This window comes from Tasmannia lanceolata, unplaced genomic scaffold, assembly GCF_043159265.1.
Source record: "Tasmannia lanceolata isolate RefF3 unplaced genomic scaffold, GAP_Taslan_0.1 ptg000011l, whole genome shotgun sequence".
Classification (NCBI taxonomy): domain Eukaryota; kingdom Viridiplantae; phylum Streptophyta; class Magnoliopsida; order Canellales; family Winteraceae; genus Tasmannia; species Tasmannia lanceolata.
In genome coordinates this window covers 3,475,799-3,502,954 of record NW_027518688.1, presented here as the reverse complement: position 1 = coordinate 3,502,954, position 27,156 = coordinate 3,475,799, and the positions used below count along the sequence as shown (strand labels likewise).

Sequence of the window (27,156 nt, the reverse complement as noted above, 5' to 3'; positions counted from 1 at the left end):
AGAGATCATGCCCGATTAAGATATTGACACAAAGACTTTGACGAATGACGCAACAACACATATCCTGAACTAAACGCAACAACTATTGCCATCAAGCCGTAGGGGAGAAATGACGAAACATGACTTATGGGAATGATTAAGAATGCTTTTAGGAAGCTTTTATAAGACCTTTTCGCAAAGAAACTGTTGGCCTTATTGCTGGGGATTTTGGGTATTCTATTACAACAGATACAATTCATGCTCATGGACACAATTTGACAAGTAAATATTTTTTGAAACTTTCATAACTTTTGGGAACAAGTTCCTAGATGCCACTACATCCAAAACTCCTCCAAGACCGAGGTATTCCCTCCTTATATGACCCTCTAACGAAACTGCATTTCTTGAAGGCTTTTGTTGTTGAACTGTCTTTCCAATTGAACTGACTTTGCTTAAACTGGCCTTTGTTTCACTTGATTCCTGAAGTCCTTCACTCAGGATTTATATGGCTCGGGTACAGTTGCAGATAAGCTGGCAAACCTCCATTCTGCCAGTGGGAGCAAGTCCATGATCGCTTGTTGAGGATTTATGCTCCGATAGAGTATCGACGACAACTTGATGAGGAGAGATCCCAAAAGGATAGCTGGGAAAAGTTCTTGGCTTAGCATTGCCGAGAACGAGAAGCTCGCGATAAAGGGAAGGATGATCTTGATGCTCTCACCGTACAGATACAGAGACTCGAGAGACGGGTACATAAATATCCTTCTCCACCCCTAGAGGTTGATGATGAGGCTAGCGAACAAGAAGGGGAGGGAGAGCTTATGCATGATACTGAGGATTCACATGGCCATCCAGGAGAGGTTGTTGAGACCATCATTTCAGAGCCAAACGATGGCGGTGACGAGCTTGATACTAGTGATGTTGTTTATTCTAGAGGTGATCTTGTTGTCCTTAATAGTGAGGCCGGTGATGATGGAGACATTGAGGCTACGGCAGAGCAAGTTGAGATAGAGTCTATCACACCGTTAGTGAGCACAGTTGTAGATGAGGAGCATACACTTACAGATGCCAGAGGTGACATCACCATTACCACGGTTGCAAAGGATGTCTTGGCAGATGTTGTTCATATTGAGATGGTGCTGCCTATAGCCGTTACACCCGACACAAATTAGATATTTAATGAGATTGCAGCTGGTTGGCATGGCGGACCACTTTACCACTGCGACTTTCAGCATATGCTTGTTTTGATATGGATTGCTACTCGTCCTGACCGCCACATTTGCACGGATGATCCATTCTTGATGAGATGCATGGGGCAGACTGACTTATATGGATTACTACTCTCACTGAGAGAGTGGATCATCTATATTTTTGACCCCGACGGAGTCATTAGACTAAGAGGCTGATGGGAACTCGAGGATGAGTTCTTTTAAGAAGGGGAGTTTGATGCAAGAGCATCCCCTTTGTCATCCTCTACATCAGCCCTTGTAGCTCATTAGTCCAGAAGCATCCCCTTTTTCATGTCATTTTACATTAGTATGGGTAGTTTTGAGGCATTTTATTTTTATTAGGGGTATTTTAGACCTTTTATGTTGTATTAGGGGCTGCTTATATAAAGCCTGTAAGCCCAATGGTTCCCACCTTGGCATTCCTGTCTTATTTTGATGATTCCAATACACAAGTGATTTATATCACTAATGTGTTGTTTTGTCTAAGTTGTAGATCATGTTTGTGCTAAGACAAGATCGCTTGGATTGAGGCCAAGAAGCACTCATTTGACCACATTCGGAAGGCCAAAGTCGTCGGGACTCCAAGACTGCAGAAGACTTGAGGCATTGCAAGTGAAGACCATTTTAAGTCTTTTTAGATTGTATTGATCCAATCCTAGCTTTAGATTTTAAGAGTCATAAATAAAATAAATCTCACACACCCTAAAATGTTTAAGGAATTGTCCTTGTGGTGTTCCAACACTTTGGAACCCTCACAACAATCCCAACTTGGTGTAAAGTTGGAAGCCCAAACAAATAAGAAATAGAATTGAAAATCTGCTACATATAGGCTTCTCGAAACTCCGAGATAATTCTCGGAGCTCCGAGATTTGGTCCAGTAGCTTTTTTCCAACTTCTGTTTGTATTCCCGGAACTCCGAGAGAAATTCTCGGAACTCCGAGACCACTATAACGGGAAGAAAAAAGAGCCGTTGGTGTTTTTGCCATAATTACCACTATGCCACCAAATAGTCATATTTGGGTTTTTCTATATATATTGGTATTCCTAACTTCCCAATTATCAATCCTAACACTCTAAAACTCTATTTGAACATCCTAAGAGTGATTCAAGCTTGTTTATGCCTCTCATCCTCTAAGATTAGGATTTGGATCATTGGGCTCAAATTGTACATCTTCTACAAACATTGTGTACCCTTGTGAGGGATTTTTTGTTTGTTCTTTCTTTCTTATTCAAGACGTTTGTATTGGGGGAGTGTTCAAAAAAGGGGAGCCCACTCTCCGTGGTGAAGATTACCACCAAGGTTAAAGCAATTGGAATTGTAATCGGCACCGATCTTCGCCGAAGTTAAGAAGATCATATAGTGAAGCCATCAACGGGTTTGGTTGGTGGAGTGGAGTAGGCCTCGCGTTGGAGGACTGAACCACTTTAAATCTCGGGTGCAATCTCTCTTATCTCTTGCTGTGGACCCCGATCCGAGAGAGAGGCGGGGGACGAGCCCCAAACTAACAGTCTCAGGATCATCCACGTGAATTGAGAGCTCTACCAAGGAACTCTCGAAAGAAGTGCCTCTCACAGCATGAGTGGCGATAAAAGGTGAGATACCTCTCGATTCGGGGACTAGCCCAGATTCGAGGCGTACCTTAAACAAAGAAGAGTCGCCATCCAAGGAAGTAGGCCCTGGATCCCATACTATACTCTGTTGCAACGGATAACCAGAGATATAAAATAAGGTTCCTGCCTGGTTACGAATTCGGAAGGTCCAAAGAGCACCTCATCCGCCTAAGTGCAAACACCTGGTCTCTTATGCCATTTACTTAATAATTTTGAAGAGTTTTGAGCGAAAGTCATATGAAATGGGAACTAATATCTCCGAGAAGACGTCTATCTAATCATGCATGTCTCGGAGATGAATAATAAGCACACATAAAAGAAATGAAAGAAGTGGCGCCTAATAATAGCTAGGTTATGAGTGTCATACCTAGTTGGTGTCTGAGTTCTGGTGTACAAACACATGCATGCTACAGCTAAAAGTATATGATCTGTACATGAAAGTAAGAAAACACAGCAAAACACATAACACAATTTAATTTTATACATGACTGGACAAGATGAATCCTAAAACTCTAATGTGACTTGACTCGGACCAAGATGGTCGTCCATCCCAGCTGCTCTACGTATCCCGGCCTCGGGAAGAATCGGAGTCAACGTAGTTCGATGACCTATTCTATCTACGATGCCTAACCATCTAGAACCGCTATCCTAGACTCGATCCACTAGACTCGACTGATTTTTAAAGCTTTTTACACGATTGCTTAAGTTCAGGTGAATTGTAATTTTCAGAACTCTCTATATGCCCTAACTAATGCAAGTTGGTTAGCCTTAAGCTAATGCAGGTGGGCCCTACATCCTATGTGTATCTAGGCTGTACATCCTAAAGAAAACCATGGGCTGACTATATGCTTCCTAGTCTAGCCATCGGTTCGATTAAATGTCTAACCGATCAACTCGAGGCCTCCTAACTCTAGGGACACTTACACGACAGGGCACACCATATCAATACAAACAAGACAGACTCCTAACTCTAAAACACCCCAAACAGCTAAGACAGACTCCTAACTCTAGGGGAAGATCTTTTTGAAAAGGTTTTGAAGTATTTTTGTATTTTTGGAAGATTTGAAATGTTTATTTTTAAAGGTTTGGCTGGACCTGGGATGTGGATCCCAAGCTGCACTACGTACCCTGTTGAAAGGGATCAAGCCAACGTAGTTCGTAAATCGACTTTCCTAACTACTCCTAATGACTTAAGATTTTTTTAGATTTTTCATATGTTTTTTATGTGTTTGACTCAAGAGGATAGAATCCTATCATCATAAGGGGATGATAGACTCCTGATATCTCGCAAAGGTTGGACTGCATCCTATGCTTTGAGGGGGGAATGAACAGAATAACAAATCTATAAGGGTTGGACAGCATACTATACCTTGCAGGAGCGGATAGAAAAGCACATGATTTGATGAGAGGTTGGAAAGAATCCTAACCCTTATGATGATAGGACAGACTCCTGAACTGAAGGACTGACTCCTATTCAAAAGGACTGACTCCTATACGAAAGGACTGACTACTAGTGCACAACCCTGAGAGGGGAGTGCCAATGTAACGAGGCTAGTCTCCTAAAAGAAAAGAAGATAATAAGGGTGTTAGTGAGACTAGGCAAATCTCCTAAACACAGAGATGGGCTCCATTGCCCATGCAATGATAAGAAGGGTACGGTTTTTTAACAGACCAAGGCGGTCCTTAACCTAAAGGAGGTGTTCTATTTGAGACTTGAATAGTCTCCTATGTATGACTCGCTAATGAGATAAAGCCTGTCTTCAAAAGGTATGATTTTCTCTGCACGAGACATAGCCTGTCTCCCTAAACAGGGGCTCTAGATGACTCTTTCATCGCCCGTGTAATGAAAGGGGGAACCTAAGGTCTTAAGGGATATACATCTAAAAGACTGGGCAAGTCTTTTATATGAAAGAAGGGAGTGCTACTTAGACTAAGTGAATTCCATAAGGATGGGCTTGGGCTAATGCCTTCATCGCCCTTTTGCAAAGAAAGGGCTACTAGTGTTTAAATGTCTAAGCAATTCTCTACCTAAAGAGGGAAGAAGAAGAAGAAAGAGGGTACTACCATGATATGGTGAGTCCCCCTAAAGATGGGGTTGGGCTAACGCCTTCATTGCCCTTCGCAAAGAAAGGGCTAGTAGTGTCTAAGGGCGACTAGGAAACTCTACTTAAAGAAGAAGAAGAATGAAAAGAGAGGGTACCACCATAAACCGATAGGTCCCTCTAAGGATGGGCTTGGACTAACGTCTTCATCGCCCCAACCCACGAGAATAGATTCCTGAACTTATAATTTCAAGCTTCGAAACATGAGAGTACAAGGACAAGCTAGACGAGCATTGAAACTAGGATGTAATCATATAATCTTTCTTATTCTATTAACGTTGACTTTCCTAGTGATATTATCATATAGTTCAGTAAAATAAACCCACAGAAACATACAACATGTGACAGATTCCAGGAATTGAACAAATAATAATGCATGCATGCTCCAAGAATTGTACTAGAACCTCTCACTCTTTACTGGGTAACTACTACTCTCAAATGAACAGAGGATTAGAAATCAATTATGATAATAGAAACAGGTTGATTGGCTGTAATGATCATTTATATAGCAAGTGGAAGATGAAAAAATCAAAGGTGAAGGGTGAGAAAGTACCCTAGGTACCGGTGGTAGCAATCAGCTCATTTCAACATGTAGTGATATCCATAAGGAAGAAAATGCCGTGCCATCTCCTTCTTCAATTCTTCCCAAGTTTGAATTGGGAGTTCATCTAGTTCCCGCCGCTGGTAATTCAATGATTGCCACCAAGTCTTGACCCGGTCTCTACATCTTGCTACAACCTTAGGCACTTGATCCCTTGCCGATACTCTCTTAGAGTCAAACTCTTCTTCCACTTTATGTACCCACTCCACTATTCCCATGGCCTCCATTCCGTAATAGAGCTCGGGAATGTTAGCCTCAACATAAGAGCCCATTGGCTGGTCATAAGAAGCATGCAAAATAGGCCCTGGAAAGGATCTCCTTAGCATCTCAACCCACTCCCCTTCTTGAAAAGTATGCCCTCTTATGGAAGGGCACTGGTTGTGTTGTTTTTGAAGCGAACAAAGTCGATCCCATCTCCGATTGATCTCTTTGAACATTGCATCTTGTCGCTGGTCACTTTCCAAAAAGCTGTTCAAACAAATCCCTGTATCTAGGTTGAGCCATGTCAAACGGATTTCAAATAGAAGCAGCCAACCACCAAATAAATCTGAGATCTTTGTGGTGTCACTGTTCGTAGTGAACTATCAGAGAATAACTGGCGGAATTAGCACTATTTTGGAGCAATAATCAGCTGTAGGACCAACAAACTCCATCGATCCACTGCGATTAGAGCTATCAATAAGAAGGATGGACCACTCTATGACAGAACTCCTTGGGTCAGACCTCCATTCGCCATCAATTTGCCTAACACTTGGTGGCTCTCGAAGTGCTGGAAGTGGCACAGAGACCACAACATTTTGTAGGTCAAACATCCCGGAAGCTTCATATTCAATGTTCAAGTATGTCTCACTTCCGGAAACAGAGGGCCAGCAGTTGATGGTCAATGGCACAATAGACTCATCCGTGCTCTGCATTCTCCATTTCAGAAGGCCAACACCTGCAGCATGACTAGCTTGACCGGTGGGAAAAAGGCCTGTTAGGATCCTTCAGGCCAAGAATATTTTCATTGGAAAATAACTCCCTGTTGATGTTAGGGTGAGTTTTGAAGAGGACACCAGGATTTCCACCAGTTTCAATCTGAACTTGAATGAGCCCATCTTCCTGGTTCAAAATTTGAAGCAAAAGGCTACCCTGAACATCAAAGTTGCCAACCCCACCATCTCGCTTGAGTGTCACATTAAGCCTTTCCTCAGCAGTCAATGTAATGGGATCAGTTGGTGGAATGGATGACTTTGAATGAATGGCGGTTGGTTGTACATCCTCAAGAATCACTTCTCCTTCAGCTTTTAAAGATTCCAAAAATTGGTTTGTCTTTTGTGTTTTCCAAAGTTGCATACCAAGTCCTTTTGGAGGAGAAATGGCAGACACAGGGGGACAACCTTTAGACTTGCTAGGAAGAAGGCTCCACATCAGCACCCAATCCAAATCCAGAATTTGCTTCCAAATCCACCTCCACCACTACTAGATATACTCATATCACTAAAGCTACTTTCAATTCTTCCCTGAAGATCCATAAATCCTCCTTTATCACTTCTGGTTCTATCAATCTTGCTTTTGTCAATCTCACTGGCTTTACGCTTCATTACATCCTTAGTTTCATTGATCTTGCTTTGCATTACCAGCTTGTGCAGTCTTTCTTCATGACTTTCCATATCACAATATTGCTTAACTTGAGCAACAGTTACACTTTCTTTGTGGCCAAGAGAGATCTTAATTTATTTATTTTTTATCTTGCACTAATGTGATGAACTAAGTATAACATTTGGATATATTTTCATTTTCTCTCAAAACACCATAGCATCAAAATCCAGGATCAAAAGAGTATAACTCAAATAAGACTTTATAGTAACAATCATAACATGTTGACTACTTATTCCACTCTAGATATAATCTTAAACAATTTTCATAAGACATACAGTAATAATTTTAGCTAATTAGCTTGAATATATTCTAATCATGAACAAAATAACAAGGAAAGAAGATTACCTGGATTCTTCAAGTGAAAATAAGATTGCTTTCTCAAATTAATGCACGTATAAAGAAATCCAGTAGAGACTTTGCCGGAATCCGGCAAGATCTCCAATCTTCAAGATTTGCCTCCTATTTCTCAGATCGGATATTTTAGATCTAGGATCTCTCTCCTCTGCTAGATTTGAAGCTTGCAAGATAAAATCTTCAATTTTAATGTTTTAAACAGCACAAGGTAGCAAGAGATTGAAAATAATGTGATGATGCTCAGCCGGAATCTGATCGGAACATGACCGGAAAAAATGGTGAAAGTGAAAAGGGTTTGGGATTTCTCTTCCTCTCAGATTTCCTTGAATCAAAATGAATCGAGATTGAAACACAAAGATCCAAAATAAAAAAAAGACAGATCCGAACATAAACCTCTTGCATCTAAGGTTTTGTTGCAAGGATCAAGGATTCTAAGCTCAGATCTAGCCTAGGAACTCGATCGTACGTATCTAAGGTTTGGATCTTGAGCAAAGGTTTGACATGAACGCACAGAAAATTTTAAGATCTCTACAGAAAAACAAAGAAGAAGATAGCAAAAGAAATATCGACCGGAGCTAGTCGGAACCTTGCCAGAGAAGATCGGAAATATAATTGGGAAATTTGGGGAAAAAATTGGGGAAGAAAACTCTCTCTCCCATTTTTTCTCTTTTAAACTTGTATTTATATGCAAAAAGGGGAGGTTGATATTGGCACAACCAGTTTGATGGGCGCGCGGTTTGCGTGATTTTTTTGATGAGCGCACGACACAATCTTGTCTTATTCTGATTTAAATCGCACAGTTCCAAGATAAATTAGCCCCCCCCCTTCAAGATAAAATCACCCCCCTTTCCAGCTTATACTACGACACTTACCTCAGCTAGTTCGCTAGGCAAACGTGCTCGGATTTTGATAAAATTTTGCAGGGACCTTGCTGGGATAGAAAACAAGGTTTCTGTTTTCCCTCTCTCTACGCACGCTGGGTTTTCCGACGGCTCCCTCTTCTCTCCCTCGCTGGGTTTTCCAACGGCTCCCTCTTCTCTCCCTCGCTGGAAATCACGCACGCTGGGTTTTCCCTCTTCTCTCCCGCACTGGAAATCCGACCCTCACTGGTGAGTCCTAAAACTCTGATTTACTCTTCTTCTTTTCTGGAAATCACGCAGCCAACAGAAATGGGTTTCAGATGTATGGTTTTTTTTTCATTTATCATCAGTTGCATGTTTCAGATGTATGATTTTCTTCTCCCCAGCCATGGAAACCCATTTCTGTTGGGTTTTTTTTTTAATTTGCAACCCTTAGGGCCATGGAAACCCATTTCTGTTGCGTTTCAGATGTATGATTTTCTTCTCCCCAGCCATGGAAACCCATTTCTGTTGGGTTTTTTTTTTAATTTATCATCAGCCAACAGAAATGGGTTTTTTTTTCATTTATCATCACCCAACAGAAATGGGTTTTTTTTTTCATTTATCATCACCCAACAGAGCTGTGGGTTTTCGAACAAAGAAAACCCACATCGTTTATCATCAGCCAACAGAAATGGGTTTCAGATGTATGAATTTTTATGTTTTTAATCATCAGCCAACAGAAATGAGTTTTTCTTTTCATTTATCATCAGCCAACAGAAATGGGTTTTTTTTCATTTATCATCAGCCAACAAAAATGGGTTTTTTTTTTCATTTATCATCACCCAACAGAGCTGTGGATTTTCGAACAAAGAAAACCCAAATCGTTTATCATCGGCCAACAGAAATGGGTTTCAGATGTATGAATTTTTATGTTTTTAATCATCAGCCAATAGAAATGGGTTTTTTTTCATTTATCATCAGCCAACAGTGGGTTTTTTTTTTCATTTATCATCTGCCAACAGAGCTGTGGGGTTGTTCATTTTTCATTTATCTGAAACTATATTGTTTGTATGAGTCTTAAATCATTGTTGTATTTGTTATTAAAAGGTGCTGAAGTTGTATGTATGTGATAGATAGTAATGTGTCGCAAATTTGTGGGCATTTGATTGATGAAGTCGACTTTGATTGATGAAGTCGACTGTCATGGGTTAGTTGTGGTTGATGACAATGAAGTTGATGGCAATCAATTAGATATGTTGAATGAGGGGGAAATTCCGAATGAGGGTGTTGTAGGTTAAGTTGATAACGAGGAGGGGTGTAGTGGTGTCGTTACTACGCCTAGTAAGGATGATGGAGGGACAAGTGTAGCTAATGAACCCTTTCTTAATCAACAGTTTGAAACCCCAAAAGCTGCGTACGAGTTCTATAATGTTTATGGTTTGGCTGCAGGGTTTGGTGTACGGAAAGCGAAGACCAATAAGTCAAAGAAAAATTTGGAAGTGATAACGAGGAGATTTGTATGTGAGAGAGAGGGTTTCAAAAATACTAACGATAAGAGACAGATAAGAAAAGAAGTGAAGTTACGCCGCTCTGTAAGAGAAGGCTGTGAGGCACAGATGGAGATTAAAAAGAGAAAAGAGAAGTGGGTTGTGACTAGTTTTGAACCCAAACATTGTCATGATCTGACCTCTCCTACCAGAAGAGGAATGCATCGCTCACATAATAAATTCGTGAAGAATATGGTTTGTAAGAATTTGATGGAGAACCTCAGTGACCATGGGGTTAAGCCCTGTAACATTGCTAGGGTGTGTACTTCGGCATCTGGTGGTGGCAGTGGCGTCACAGCAAATCAGGTGGTGTCCCATTTGAGGGTACGTAGGCGTAACAATATGGGGCAAGAAGCATTCCTAATAGCTCGATAGTTCCATGAGAAACAAGCTGAAGATCCAAATTTTTATTTTGCGATGGAGATGGATGACATTGGGAACTTGAGATCTATGTTTTGGGCAGATTCAAGGGCGAGGAATGCTTACCTCACCTTCGCTGACGTAATTGTATTCGATGTCACATACAAGACGAATAGGTTTCTGATGCCATTCGCACCATTCACTGGAGTTAACCACCACAGGCAGTCTACTCTATTCGGATGCACGTTGCTAGGAGATAGAAAGAGGACACATTTACATGGTTATTTCAACAATGGTTAAAATGTATGTTTGGGGTAGCTCCGGGTTGTATAATTACAGATATGGATGTGGCGATGAGAAATGCTATTAGAAATGTTTTTCTGAAAACCCGTCATAGGTTTTGCTCGTGGCACATTCATAGGCATCTGATTGAGCATTGTGCAGGCATGCGAGATTCTGAATCTGACTTCTGTAAGGATTATAATAAGTGGTTTTATAAGAGACAAATACCCGATTTTGAGAAAGAATGGGAAAATTTTGTGGATAAATATGGGATTTCTGAAAATAATTGACTAGCGAAAATGTGGGAGCTACGAAGTCATTGGGTGCCAGCGTATTTTAGAGAGACTTTCACTGCTGGCATGACTTCTAGTTCGCGTAGCGAAAGCATAAATTCATTCTTTGATGGATATGTTAATCAGAGCACTACTCTACCAGAATTTGTGAAATAATATGCTAAGGCGCTTGCTGATCGTCGTAAAAAAGAATCTGAAGAAGATTTCAGGACTAAATCTTCAAATGCTGTATTGATTTCAAGGAACAAACTGGAAGCACAAGGTGGGAAATGTTATACGAGGACAATGTTTAACATTTTCCAATCGGAGTTTAAGGATAGCAACGACTGTTGGTATGACTTATTGGGTGAGAATGGCAATGTCACAGAATACAGTGTTGGATTGAGTGATGAGGAGCTTTGGAAATGGTGCAAAGTTGTCTATGAAGAATCTGACGAAGGTGTAAAGGCCACATGTGCGTGTGCGAAGTTTGAGACCGTAGGGATTTTATGCAAACATATCATTCGCATAATGTCCCTGAAGCGTTTAAGTTGCATTCCCGAGCGATATATCCTAAATAGGTGGACAATTGGGGCAAGATTTCATGTAGATGGGGTGGCCATAGGCGAAGATGATAATGATGAAGTAACTCCAGTTGAGAAATGGTACATACTATCAAAGTGTCAGAGAGTAGTAGAAGTACTTAAGAGCAGAAAAACTGTTTACAAGAAGATGGATGAGACTTTAGATGCGTGGCTGGAGGAATGTGAACAGGAGAAGAGAGAGAAACAAAATGCGTTGTCAAGTAGTGGCAGCAAAGTGCAATCTAATTTTATAACCGAATCCCTTGATATATCTATTCGCGACCCCCTAGTTGTGAAAACCAAGGGTCGGCCGAAAGCTGCATCACGGTTTAAGTCTCCGTTGGAGGTCTCCCAATCCGAATTAAAGAAACGGACGTGTAAAAAATGTGGAGGAAAAGGCCACTATTCAACAACCTGTAACAAAAAGAAAAAGGTTTGGACTTCTGTTTACTTATGTATTCATTTTTAAATCACATGAGTTAACATATATCACTTATTTGTTCTTACTGTGTGTGTGCCAATAGATGACCACACCAAATTTTGAAGGGGAAGAAGGGGACCAACAACACGAAGAGGAGCGTAGGGAAGATTGAAATAGGTTAGTGTATTTTCACATTGATCAGGGAGCCCATTTCTCTCTTTCACATTGTAAGTTTGGATAAACATTGTATTTCAGCTAATACGTACCTTTCTAGAAACATGAACTTGACTTGCTCTTTTCATTTGTAGGCTGGACAGTTGCTGTCAGAAAACAATGTGCTTCAAATGGTAAGAGTTTTCATCACTAGTATATCTCTGTTGTAATTGAAATAAATTTAGTTGGCAGTACATAATTTGGATATACACAAGATAGTTGTTAGCAATACTGTATTTTCACACCATGATTGTGGGTGGTTCTTGTTACTAATTTTGTCTTTTCCATGTAATATATTCAGGGTGATTTTGAACTTGACTGGAATCGTAGAGAAGATGCTTTTTGGATTTGCTTTGGAATCGCAGAGGAGAGATGGTGCCATCAATGTCATGCTCATGCTCAATTGGGAGTTCTATTTGTTGGAAACATTGTAATGGTGCCATCAGTAATAAAATTATGTTTTAATATTAATTTAGTTCTTCTATAATTTTAACCAATTCGAAGGAATAAAGGTACTATGCAAGAACCTAGTCACTGGTTTGTTGGGATAAAATGTTCGGATTTTGTGAGTGTTTGATGTTTAAGTGTATATCTTTGGGTCATGAATTGTGAATTTCACACCTTAGGGTCTTCATAATCTATGTATAGAAATTCAGAATTCCATGGATCCTAATCTTAGGACCGTTGGCTAAATGGGCTGCTAGTGTTGCCATGGCCTTCAAATAAGGTGTTTGTGTCCATGAAAGGATCTCCCTCTAGTTTCTGTCACAACTTTTTGATGCTCCTTCGGCCCTCTCTGCCTATGCTTTTAAGGCTACCGTGATTACATACCATGCTCCAGCCATTTTAACCTGAATCGATGGAGCGTTGGGGAGAACAAAGAGAGTGTGGGGTACTGGTTCTTTTCTAATTTATTATGACATCCCTCTAAATAAATCATAACCGCAATATTTCCATTCTAAATTAACGAAAGAAGAAATTATCCTTAGAACTAGACTTGAAGGATCTGATCCCACGAACTAGGCAAATGCACAGTGCGTGGGATCATGTGCGTAGGATCATCTGATAAAGGTGTACTCAACGATATTCGTCCGGACTTATGATCGCCATTTGGATCAACGGATCTGATCCCACGCACCAGGCCTACCCATATTTGCCGAGGTCCAAACCACTATGGTTGTTCAGATATCACGCTTTTATGTTTATGGTTGTTCAGATATCACATATTTGATGTATGACTACCCCCATTAGATAAATATTAAGTTGAAATGTGAGACCCATTAAAAAAATAATAGTTCCCATGGCATCCTAGTCATTGGGTGCTGAATTATTTAGAAGGGTACATGTTCACATGCAAAAGCAGAACCCATTCAACATTTCTAACTAATAAAGAGATTCAATTCCTTAAGTGATAGGAAAACGTAAGCATGAGATACAATGGTCACATGCCGAGCCAATTGTGTATCTACATTAGGAATAAATAAAAATTAGGAGAGTTATAGTAAATGAGAATGTGCCTCTTCTGATTATCTGATCCTCTTCTTCCTCTGAAAATGTGCCTCTTTTGAGATCAGGCCTCAAGTAGTTTATCCACATCAACCTGCAACTCTTACCACAACTCTGCAAACCTTCAAGATGGAAACTGTCATTTAACAAAACTAACAAAAAAAAACATAACCCAAATGCAGAGACTAGTTTGTCGCCAAAAGCTGAATTGTCACCAAAAGCAGAATTAGAATAACTTGAGTTTGACTACTTTCAAAAATGGCAAAAACAATCGCCATTTTAAAAAATCAGATATAACACGATAAGTGCACTAACATCTCTGTAAACATAATTCAAAAGAAAGATACATTCAGTGCCAGATACATGCACGAGACGCTCCAAATATACATTCACTGCCAGATACACTTCTACTCTCACTTAGTATTTCGAAGGAAAAAGGAAAAAAAGAAGAAAACCCCTACAACTACACAAACTTTAAACATGGAATTTTCATTCTTTAGCATCATAACATCATTCTTAAGTTCGTTGTTGCGGTCTTTAAACATGGAATTTTCAGTCTTCAGCATCATAACATCATTCTTAATTTCGTTGATGCGGTCTTTAAGCATGGAATCTTCATTCTTCAGTACTTTCTTCACAAACCCATTAAACATCCATATAGAATTCATGAAAACAAAGCCATATATTAAGCATCCACATACAGTACTTTCTAAAAGAAAACAAAAAAAGAGCAAAACATCCACAATACGAGAAAAAAATGTAAAAAAAACATAAGTCCAAACGCCCCATTTCAGGTAAACCGTACAAAGAAAAGCCCAGAACCAACACAGAACCCTTACTAAAAGTAACCCTAAAGAAGAGAACCCAAGAACCATGAATCTTGAACCCAATGAAAAAATCAAGAAAACACACATCGTTTAAACCCTTGTGCAAAAAGCCAGTGTTTTCTGTTGGCCGATGATAAACGATTTGGGTTTTCTTTGTTCCAAAACCCACAACTCTGTTGGGTGATGATAAATGAAAAAAAAAACCCATTTCTGCTGGCTGATGATAAATGAAAAAAAAACCCATTTCTGTTGGCTGATGATAAATGAAAAAAAAAAACACATATCTGTTGGCTGATGATTAAAAACATAAAAATTCATACATCTGAAACCCATTTTTGTTGGCCGATGATAAACGATGTCGGTTTTCTTTGTTCGAAAACCCACAGCTCTGTTGGGTGATGATAAATGAAAAAAAAAAAAAAACCCATTTCTGTTGGGTGATGATAAATGAAAAAAAAAACCCATTTCTGTTGGGTGATGATAAATTTAAAAAAAAACCCATTTCTGTTGGCTGATGATAAATTTTAAAAAAAAAATCTAACAGAAATGGGTTTCCATGGCTGGAGAGAAGAAAATCATACATCTGAAACCCAACATAAATGGGTTTCCATGGCCCTAAGGGTTGCAAATTAAAAAAATAAAAACCCAACAGAAATGGGTTTCCATGGCTGGAGAGAAGAAAATCATACATCTGAAACCCAACAGAAATGGGTTTCCATGGCCCTAAGGGTTGCAACTGATGATAAACGGAAAAAAAATCATACATCTGAAACCCATTTCTGTTGGCTGCTTGATTTCCAGAAAAGAAGAAGAGTAAATCAGAGTTTTAGGGCTCACCAACGAGGGTCGGATTTCCAGCGAGGGAGAGAAGAGGGAAAATCCAGCGTGCATAGCGTGCGTGATTTCCAGCGAGGGAGAGAAGAGGGAGCCGTCGGAAAACCCAGCGAGGGAGAGAAGAGGGAGCCGTCGAAAAACCCAGCGTGCGTAGAGAGAGGGAAAACAGAAACCTTGTTTTCTATATATATAACTTCAACGGTTGGGATCATTAGCCTTATAATCCAACGGCCCTTAATAAGGGTGGAGTAGATAGCCTTATCTACTCTACCGACTAGAATCACTAACCTCTATATATATATATATATATATATGAGATTTTATATGGTGTAAGGGGTTACAACAATACGGTAGGGGTACCGCCCTTAATATTTGATCCAACAACAACTCACTTTTTGAGCTTTTTGAAGAGCTGATGTTGGATCAAATGTCAAGGGTGGTACTTCCACCGTACAAAGGCCTTATTGTTGTAAGCCCTTACACCATATAATTTCTCATATATATATATATATATATATATATATATATATATATATATATACTAGTAAAAAACCCCGTGCGATGCACGGGATGAGAGAGAAAATGTAAATGGTTAATTAAAAAGATGTTCTATGAGACTATTGAATATAGATAGAAAAGAAACAACAGACATTGGGAAAAAAGTGAGGCATAAGAACCTGATGGGGATTATTGGATATTGTATGAAAGATGTTCAAAGACATGCCCTTGTTAAACATGTAATTCATTTTCTTATGCTCTATTGTTTGCCCTAGACTTGAAAACAAGTGTTAGTGACACAGACTACTTGCATATAAATACAAACTTATGAAAATTTGGAGCTATGGTTGCATGGTGGTGTTAGGGCCTATCAGCCAGTTGACATGGGATATTAGAATGAATATCCAACCACAATGATGCATCGAGAGTGTTACCGACTGATTCAAGCAACAGGCCACTTGATTGAGATCAATCAATCAATAGTGTCTAAAGGTGCATGTACACACTATGTTACCCATCCAAAGTGATGAAATTCAACTGCAACAAAAACTTTTGGATTGAAATGAAATAAAAACAGAACACCCCCAGAGAAGAGAGTATTAAAACAACAGAGGAAGCAATACATGCATATAGGTGCATGAATATATAAAACTACCACATACCTAGAACTAAAGAATTCAAAGAGCTTCAATGTATTGGAGAAAAAGATGACAGGGTGCGAATTTCATGTCTTGGGTTTTAATTGACTCATTGGAATTGATTGTGTAAACATTCTCAAAGCATCATTTTCCCTATCTGATGCCAACTAATGAAGCAACAATTCACCAAGTGAAATGGTGTCAAGCTACAATTAAACCAAATGAGCAGTCAAGATGAGGATAGAGAGTGAAAGAACATATAAGAAAAAAGTTTGTCCCCAACTCTTGATTCCGGAGAAATGGAGAACAACGAGAGGATAGTGAAATAATCGAAGTTAACTGGCATTGTTCTTCATAACAAAAAACACAGAAGAAGAAATGTTAAAGAAAAAAGAAACTGGAGGAAGCCCAAGAGATTAAAAAGCAGAGAATTTTGAGGAAAATGAAGAGCGTGGCAAAAAAGTGGAAGATCATGTGAAGGTCGAAGGGAAACCGGACAGAGTAAAGGGTGGAAAAAAATGCAAAAGAGCAAATCCATAAGAGAAAATGAAATAAACAAGAGAGGGGGGTGAATTGGTTTTAACACTAATTTATACCTTTTTAAAATTTAAGTATTAAACCTAATTTAATTTTTCTTCTCTTGATTAGAATTTTGGTTAGTGCAAATAAGATTAAAGACAAAATGAAATGCCAAACCAAAAACAAGAATGAAAGTGCAAGAACAAGAAAGAACACACCGATATATAGTGGTTTGGGCAAAGCCCTACTCCACTCTTCTTAAGATCGTCCTTAAGGTTTTCCACTATTGTGAGACCTCCACGATGCCTGGCTCCGAGGCGATTACACTTCCAAGGGATATTAAATAAGGATGCCCTTACACCTTTACACTTACTCTCCTTCTTCGCCGAGTTCTAAGCGATTGCTCTCTAGGGTATTAAGATAGGATGCCCTAGCCACCTTTATAATAATGGAAGATGAAGATTTGCTTGGCTTCTTCTTGAAAGCTTGATGCACAATGTAGTCCCTTGATAGCTCTCCAATGTAGGTTGCAAGTGAAAGCCTAAATCCAAACTCAAAAGATTTGCAAGTTGCAAGGCAAGTTTGGGGAGAAGAAAATAATTTCTCAAGCTAAAAGGATTTGCAAGTGTTTGAAAGCTTAAGGATGATTTTTCAAATGTTCAAGAGAGAGAAAATAATCCTTTTGATGTTGTATATATAGCCTCTCATCAAAATATGACCGTTTGGGGGTGTTGATATCAAAAATTACAAATTTATTCAAATCCCAATGGCTCTTTTCTAAGCTACTGCGAGGTTCTCGGAGTTCCAAGATAAATTCTCGGAGTTCCGAGAGAACAGCCAAAAGAAGAAAATATTCTACTGGACCATTTCTCGGAGTTCCGAGAAAATGGCCAGAAGCTACTGGACCATTTCTCGGAGTTCCGAGAAGCCTAAAAACAAGCAGAATTTTGAGATTTTATTGCTTATCTGATTTTGGGCTTTTGGAACTCAACTCCCATGATAATTTTGGAATGTTTATGAGGGTCCCAACATGTTGGTCCACCACATAACCATTCACTAATCCATTTTAAGTTCTTAAGTGTTTTTGAAAAACTTTTTTAAAACACTTTGCCTTGACTTGGAAATCTAAAGAGAAAGGATGTACAATGATACCTATGTAACCTTCAACTTCTCTTTAGTCTTGGTCTTCAATTGATCTTCTATCTTTTGTATGCTTGCTTGAGAGATGATGTGAGCTCCGCTTAGCTCCTTTGACTCTTGTTGGGTACTTCTTCAAGCATGACCATATAGTGTGTTGGCTTCTTCAGTAATCAATCATATCTTAAACACAACACTTTAAGGCAAATTGATTAGTATTCAATAACATAATCAATTATGTTTAGAATCACCAAAACAAGATAAGAGAGTAGACCCTTGGGCTTACAATCTCCCCATTTTTTATGATGACAGACAAAATTGATTATGAGGTGTGTGTGGAGTGACATAGTAGGCAAGTGAATGCTGGAACTCCCCCTCAATATATGCACACAGATAAATGATAACAATTAAAAGCATATGGTGCATACAGTTAATTGAATAGATAATCAATTTCAAACTTCTCCCCCTTTTGTCATCGACAGAAAGGGTGAACTAAAATATACAGCAATTTAGAAGTAAATGAAGATTGAGTTAAGTACTCCCCATAAATCAATGCTTATGGTATAAACATATTTAGCCAAGTAATGCACATATACCTGTTCATGATCGAGATGTTGACAAATGTCAAATTGTTAGGTATTTTTAATTAAAGTGAAGGTACATCTCCATCTTAGAGAACTAAGAAGGCTAAGAGTACCAATTGAGTGATTTTTAAGATTAATATTTGACATCTCATTCAAGCAGATACTACCAAACAAGGATGATATATATAAATACTATATAGATAAGCTGGTGAAAGGCACAAAGTATTTATTTGGCAATTTATTTGACTTGATCCGCACTCCAAATATTTAAGGCACTTCGGATATAACATATTCTATCCTCACTAAGGGGTTTTGTAAATATATCAGCTAATTGATCCTCAGTATTGATATATTTTAAGAAAATATCTCCTTTTTGTGAGTAATCTCTAATGAGGTGGTGCCTAATCTCAATATGTTTTGTTCTAGAGTGTTGTATGGGGTTCTTTGTCAAGCTTATAGCACTAGTATTGTCACATTGGATGAGAATATTTTCCATTTTAATTTCATAGTCCATCAATGTGCTTTTCATCCATAGGACTTGTGCACAACAAGCTCCAGCTGCCACATATTCTGCTTCTGTTGTGAACAGAGCTACTGAATTTTGTTTCTTGCTAAACCATGAAACAAGTAATTTCCCAAGAATTGACAAGTCCCACTAGTGCTTTTCCTATCCACTCTACATCCAGCAAAGTCTGCATCTAAATATCCAATGAGAGTGAAGGCAGTGGATCTTTCATACCATAGTCCCAGACTTTGGGTTCCTCTTAAGTATTTAAAGATTTTCTTGACTGCCGATAGGTGAGACTCCTTTGGATCCGATTGAAATCGAGCACAGAGACAGACAGTAAACATAATGTGTGGTCTGCTGGCTGTCAAATAGAGTAAGCTACCTATCATACCCCTATACATCTTTTGATCTATAGATTTGCCAAATTCATCCTTTTCTAGCTTAGCTGTTGTACTCATGGGAATTCTTGATGTCTTACTGCTATCCATGCCATACTTCTTTAATAACTCCTTTGTATATTTTTCTTAGTTTAAAAATATCCCATTTTGGTATTGTTTAATTTGGAGTCCTAAGAAGTAGGTTAACTCACCCATCTGCTCATTTCAAATTCATTTTTCATTAGAGTTGCAAATTCATCACATATTTTTTGATTAGTTGAGCCACAGATGGTGTCATCTACATAAATCTGGACAAGGAGGATATCTTGATTTTCTCTTTTGATAAATAATGTTTTATCCACCTTTCCCATCTCAAATCCTTTTTCCACTAAGAAAGTGCAAAGCCTCTCATACCAAGCTCTAGGAGCTTGCTTTAATCCATATAAAGCTTTATCAAGCCTGAAGACATGATTTGGATGTTTGAAGTCTTCAAAACCTGGAGGTTGCTCAACATACACTTCCTCTTGGATATAGCCATTTAGGAAGGCACTTTTGACATCCATTTGATATAGTTTAAATCCTTTATGAGATGCATATGGCAAGAGTATCATAATAGCTTCCATACGGGCTACAGGAGCAAATGTCTCATCATAGTCTATTCCCTCCTGCTGATTGTACCCTTGGGCTACAAGCCTAGCTTTATTTCTAGTGATAATTCCATTTTCATCCAATTTGTTTCTATACACCCATCTCGTGCCAATGACTGGATGATCACTAGGTCTAGGCACTAGCCTCCACACCTTGTTCCTTTCGAATTGACTCAACTCTTCTTGCATAGCCATCAACCAATATTCATCCTTTTCGACTTCCTTGATGGACTTAGGTTCTAATTCGGATAGGAACGCCAAGTTATTACTCACACTACGATAGTATGATCTAGTTCTTACCGGCGATGTGGCATCACCTAAGATTTGGGATTCAGGATGATCTACCAATATTCTCCTATCCCTAGGTAATCAGTCATCATCATCATTCTCTACTTCCTCACTAGGTAAAGTATTACTTGTAGATGCATGGGGAGGAACATTTGTCTTAGGTGAGAGGTATTTAATAGGTTCATCCTCATCATGTGGCATTTCTTGAGGTGTTGGCTCTCTCTCATCAAATGTGACATGCATGGATTCTTCTACAACTAGGGTTCTTCTATTAAATACTCCATATGCCTTGCTATGTGTAGAATACCCTAAGAATATGCCATCATCCGACTTCTTATCAAATTTGTGTAAATTATCTTTAATGTTTAAGATGAAGCATTTACAACCAAACACTCTAAAATAGCTTATATTTGGTTTCAAGTTTTTCCAAAGCTCATAAGGTGTTTTCTTAGAAATTGGCCTTATATATACCCTATTTATGATATAGCAAGCGGTGCTAACCGCCTCCGCCCAAAAGTATCTAGGGAGATTATTTTCATGCAACATAGTTCTAGCCATTTCTTGGAGGGTTCGGTTCTTTCTTTCTACAACCCCATTTTGTTTAGGTGTCCTAGGTGCCGAAAAATTATGTTTGATGCCATGTTCATTAAAGTAAGTGTCAAAATGTACATTTTCAAATTCCGTTCTATGGTCACTCCTAATGTAAGATATGGCAATACCTTTTTCATTTTGTATTTGATTACACAATTTAAGAAAATTTTCATAGGTTTCATCTTTATGTGTTAAAAATATGACCCATGTAAATCGTGAGTAGTCATCCACAACTACAAACACGTACCTCTTTCCACCTAGGTGTGGGACCCGATCCCTCGAGAGGGGTGGGGCGCGAGCCGCCACGCCTTCTCTTGGTCTCTCGTACCCACGCGATTGGCGTGTGCATTTTTAGTGTTGATTTTAATTCATCTTTTATGTGAACTTGGGATCACTAAGGCAATCCGAATTCCACACAAAAGAGACTGACAGAGTCGCCACCTAGATGTGGGATCTAGGACCCATAATTCACCAGAAATCTAGACTCGCTACCTGGTTACAAGAATGGAAGGTATGGGGAGTTATCCACCACATGCACCATTCCTGCCCGATAATCGGTCTTCAATTTCAAAAGCTAACTCTTTTGAATTCATTTTAAATGGCTCATTCAACTCTCTGTTAATGTGCGGACTAAGTGACATGCATCTTAAAATCTAATTTCAATGTGAATCCTAAATGTGTATCTTGATTTCTTAATTTGTCTGGATTCAATCTAAGCGACAGTTCTCCTAAAATTCTAATTTCATGGAAAATCCTAAGTGATTTGATTAAGCATTTACAAGAAAATTAATATACAAAACACCACAATTTGTTGTAGTGCCGACTCGCGGTTGGTATGCCATCAGACATCCAAGCTGCCTACGTACCCAAGCCTCACTGGGATCAGAGTCGACGTAGTTCGGTGCACCTAAGCTAAGCTACTTATGCCTAACTCAACTAAGACACCGACCTAGACAGATTTGACTGTTTCAACAGTTTTAAGAGAAGTTATTTAATTCAAGTTGAGAATTTTATTATCTTAGGATTTCATCTAAGATGCTATATGATTCTTATCTAAATGCAAGTTGTTCCTTAGACTAATGCAGGTTAGCCTACATCCTAGTTTACTAGGCTTGTCCTAGGGAAAGATTGGGTGACTAGTGTAGCTAGACCTATAGCACGGTTGCTATCTATAGCAAACGTACGTGATGAGGCTGGACTCCTAACTCTATGACTCCCTAAAACCTAAGACTCCCTAAAAGCTAGGACACGACCTGACACCAGTGTTCCTAAATTGGGCTCTAATGGTTCTTACTACAAAAACCATAATCCAATGGTTCCGAGAGACACGAGATGAATCGATTTCAGTTCTTGAAGTTAATGAATTTTAGATTTTAAGGATTTTCAGTTTATGGACAATTAAGGAATACCAATGGTTCTAGGGTTCACCAATTTCGACCCAGAATGGCATCCAAGGGAGGGAATCGTGCGCTCTTTCCTTGCGCAATTTAATACTTAGGTTATAGCATCTTATTGCCTGGCATATCTCAGGATTTCCGTGGACAGTAACCTCGGAGCCAACAACATGCTATAGCTTAAGTATTCAAATTGTCAAAGATCGGTTGCAATTGGGATACGATTATGGATGCACTGGCCATTTCTCCAGGGAAATCTAAGGATCCTAAAATTTCTGTTTCAATGAATTGAGAAGTGAACATGTGACAGAATTTTGAGGTTCTTTAAGAAGCTTTAAATTGATTTTTAATTAATTTCGAATTTTCAATAGAATTTATCAATTTTAATCATACGAGTGATTTTAGAAGTGAAACTGTTGCAAACAAACTCAAAATGAGTTGAAACTTCTACAGAAACAAGATATGATGAGATGTAACTTACTGGAAGATGTTTACAGATTTTTACATTAAGCTCATATTTAATTTTGATTTAACAATTAATTGACCAGATTGCAAAAATAACACAGAAACTACTAGAAATAGAAATTTAAATTCAATGAAATTTCTAAAGAAATAAGATATGAGTAAATATAGTATTCTGTGAGATTTTCATGAATTTTAGAAACAATTTACTATCAGTTTCGGATTTTTCAATTTTCAGCCTAGATTATAAATTAACACCACATCCCATATGAAACAAGATCTAAATCACTTGAAAAGTTTACAGAAACTAAAAATATACACTATAAGACTACTGTAAAAATTTTGGAAATTTTATCTATGATCTGATGTCTGTAAAAATTCTCCCAAAATCTGGTAATTTTCAAAGAAAGCTTAAAATAATATACCAAACCAATTCCAAAAATTCTCAAAAATTCATGGTAGAATGTATCAGTATTATAGTATTTTCCTACGAAATTTCATTAATTTTGGAATTTTTTTAGTATATATTTTATTTTTCTTCGTCGAAAAGATATTTTTGAAGAGTTTTCTATTTTTAAAACACGATTTTCGAGAAAATTACGATTCCGGAAAACGTCCTCCAACCTTGTTCTGATGTGATGAACACAAGAAAATTTTAAAATTTCAAAAAATAGATCATCCTGAGATGGCTATTTTTTCGAATTTCGTAATTACTCAGCCAATATTTTAAATAAAATACCACTCTTCACTCAAATTCTAAAAAACCGTTGATCCAATGTCCGATCCGATCCGATAGTTATTTTACTCTATTTAAGTAGAACATCGTATTAAATTTTGGGACGAAACGGATTTGAAACACTCATGTAGATCATGATTTTTAGCTCACACATTTAATATTGAATTAAATTTAATTAAATGCTAAAAACCATGCAAAATTCATAAAAAAATGCCAAATCATCCGGGAAAAATCTGAGAATAGTGTACTAACCTGTAGTCGAGATCTCTGGCGAGTCTAAGAGCCGAAAAGTCCGAGAAAGTCCGCCGACGCTGCGATCCGACCCGCTTCCTTCTTCTCTTTTTCTTTGCTTTTTCTTTTTATTATTTTTTATTTCTGCTGTGGAGAGATGGAGGGTGAGCGAGAGAGATCGAGAGAGAGTTTGAGAGGCCGAGAGAGAGTGAGAGGGTAAGAGAGAGAGAGAGAGAGAGAGAGAGTTAGACACGGATAGAGAGAGAGAGAGAGAGAGAAAACGTGAAAAAACAGAGCATGCGATGCTATGTTTTTCTTACGTTTTTTTTCTTTTTTTTAAAAAAAAAAAAACAAGAAAACTAAGTGTGAAAGCTTGAGGGAGATAGAGAGGAAGGGTGATTAAGATGGTAAGTATGAGAGATAGAATATATGAGAGAGGTTGTGAGGGAGTTAAATGAAAATGTTGAGAGAACAAAGAGAGATTTGAGATAGACAAAGAGACGGATCACACGATCCTCTGTGTTTTTTTTTTTTTGGTTTTTTTTTTTAATGCAGATTATAAGAGATGATCAGGATCAGGGGAGGATCAGAGGCACCAAGAGATGAGAGTGCGGGAGAGATGATGAAGATCAAAATCCGTGGGAAACCGAGAGTATGAGAGGGCTCCGTAGGGAACATGCCGAATTGTCTTCCTCTTCTTTTTTTTTCTTTTTTTTTCCTTTATAACCCATCTCTGTTGAGGGGAAGTTGCCGAGAGTTTATGTTTTCTTTCCTTTTAGCTGCTACTCTTTCCTCCCTTCTTAAAGCAGAGTCTCTTTTTTTTTTTTTAGAATCCCCCTCCACTTTCTTTCTTTTTTTGTTTTATAGAAAACTTCCTCAACGATCCAAAAACAGAAAATCCTCATATCCTCTATAGCAACCTTCTTTTTATAAGGTATATTGTTTCCCTTTTTTTTATATCAGTATAGCTATCCATCGTTGATATTCTTCTCCCTTTCTATTGTAAAACCTTAAATGGCGAAACTACCCCTCATGCCATATTCGATCAAAGCACCTCTCAAATTTTATTTTATTTTTTCGAAATAATCCCAACTGTCCAAATGATTGAGCCATCGGTATATCCTCTAAATCATATTCATGGGATGATCCAAATGATTCATTTGATGGACCACGATATAAATTGGATGCTCCCCTTCTCAAGTGAGATAATCCGAACAATTTACTTGATAGGCTTTGACATGAATTGGTCAGCTTGTATCCTCCGAATACCATCCCCAAGGGATGATCCAAACCATTAATTTATAAAGTTGTGCCTCAAAATTATTTCCGAGGATTATCCGAATAATTTAATCTTGATGATCGCAACAAAATTTGGTTGTTAAAATAACTCCCTGAAATCTTGACTATTCCCTTGATGGGCATCTTCATGCACTGGATCGAAGTAGATTCAAGACTCATTTCTCATTAAAACAATGTGCGGGCCCCTTGTTTGATCCAAATCTAAGCAAATGTTCAATGCGGGCCTACCAACGGGTCCCAATTCTCCCTTGCTCGGATTCTCGTGAATAACCTTTCTCAACACTTAGCGGGATAATGCGAAACATGACAGAAATAACCGAAAAGATCGAGAAAACAAAAGGAGCGGACACGGGAATGGAAAACACTAGGAAAAGACTGATAACAAAACATTAATTTCTTTGTTGATTAGAGCGGAGCAAAATGGGGTGTCTACACTAGGCTACTTGTCTTCATTGGTCCAAAGAGATCCATATGAAGTAGATGCAAGGGGTAGGAGGTTGAAATCATATTTTTAGGGGCAAATGAGCTCTTCAATTATTTGCCTAATTGACAAGTTCTACAAATGTGATCTTTGATGAATTTGAACTTAGGCAATCTTCTAACAATGTCTTTTGAGGAGAGGGTCGAAATGAAATTCATTCCGGCATGACCCAACCTCCTATGCCACAACCAAAGATCTTCACTAATGGCATTAAGACAAGTAACATTTTGAAGTCTAAGGTCATCTAGTCCAATAGTGTAAATGTTATTGTCTCTAGATCATATGAATTTTACTTTTCCATCTATCTTATTTTTAACAATGCATTTGTTAGGGTTGAAGACTACTTCAAAACCATTGTCACATAATTGACTAATGCTAATAAGAGTATGGGACAAGCCATCAACATAAAGTACATCATGTATGGGAGAGGTAGAGTTACTTATGGTGCCTTCTCCTTTGACCTTTCCTTTCTTATCATCTCCAAAGGTAACGTCTCCACCATCCTTGAGTGATAGGGATGCGAATTGAGTAAGGTCTCCTGTCATATGTCTAGAGCATCCACTATCAATGTACCATGTGTTCTTTTTCTTATGGCTTTTAAGGCATACCTACATATGAATAGGCAAGTGAGATCCTTTAGGTACCAAAATCTTTCTAGTCTTGCTAAGTTCATTTCTTTTCACTTTGGAGTTCAATTTGATTTTATCTTGTTTAGCATGCATGCAAGCAACTTTATAATGACCTTCTAGACCACAATAAAAATAAATTTTGGTACCACTAGAAGAAGCCTTTACAAGTTTGTTTTTATAGTTTGATATTGTAGTATTCCATTTATGTCCAAGTCCACTTTTATCATGTGACATTCTTTGAATATTAACAAGCCTATCCAATTTCAATGAACTATTTTCAAATTTTTTAAAAAGTTTCTTTAGTTCATCATATTCAAAAGATAGTTTACTATTTTTATGCTTTAGCTTGTTGTTTTCAATAGATAATTCTTGTCGATTTTCATTTAAGATTTTGATAGTAGCATTCAAATCATGAATTTCAACTTTATATTTTTCATTTTCATCATCTAAAAATTCATGGTCTTTCTTTAACCAACCAAATTCTTTTGTCATATTAGCAAGAGAATTTTCAAGTGATGCATTTTTATCAAATTCAATTTCAAGTTCATCATGTGCATTTTGCAAGGAATCTAGAACTTCTTTTAAGACAATGACATCATTTAAAGTATTTACCTCTTTATTGTCATTTGTTGAGGCCATGAAGCAAATGTTTTTTTTGCTATCAAGCAATCTTCTCCATCATTTTGTTCGCCTTTACTTTCAATTTCCTCATCCCATGTGGCGGTCATTCTTTTTTTGCCTTCTCTTCTCTTGAAGCGATTGTTTGAGGTAGGCTCATTGTTGACTGGACAATCCGGACGAATGTGTCCAAGCTTTTTGCAACTGGAGCAGCGGGGTTGAGAAGATCCGTCACCAAGCTCCTCTTTCTTCTTGAATGGAGGATTGGATCTTCTATTTTTCATGCCTCCCATATTCCTTTGCAAGAACTTGAT

At 38.2% G+C, this 27,156-nt stretch overlaps 1 protein-coding gene and 1 pseudogene across 1 annotated transcript; one reads left to right on the top strand and one right to left on the bottom strand.

Moving 5' to 3' along the window:
- Positions 1-6,106: 6,106 nt before the first annotated feature.
- Positions 6,107-7,378, bottom strand: LOC143886949 (coatomer subunit delta pseudogene; annotated as a pseudogene).
- A 2,150-nt stretch (positions 7,379-9,528) lies between these two features.
- On the top strand, positions 9,529-10,281 carry LOC143886948 (protein FAR1-RELATED SEQUENCE 5-like). The gene is made up of 2 exons (XM_077391116.1): positions 9,529-9,648; positions 9,754-10,281. Exons 1-2 carry the CDS (start codon positions 9,529-9,531, stop codon positions 10,279-10,281), a joined length of 648 nt encoding a protein of 215 aa, XP_077247231.1.
- The last annotated feature ends 16,875 nt before the right edge of the window (positions 10,282-27,156 follow it).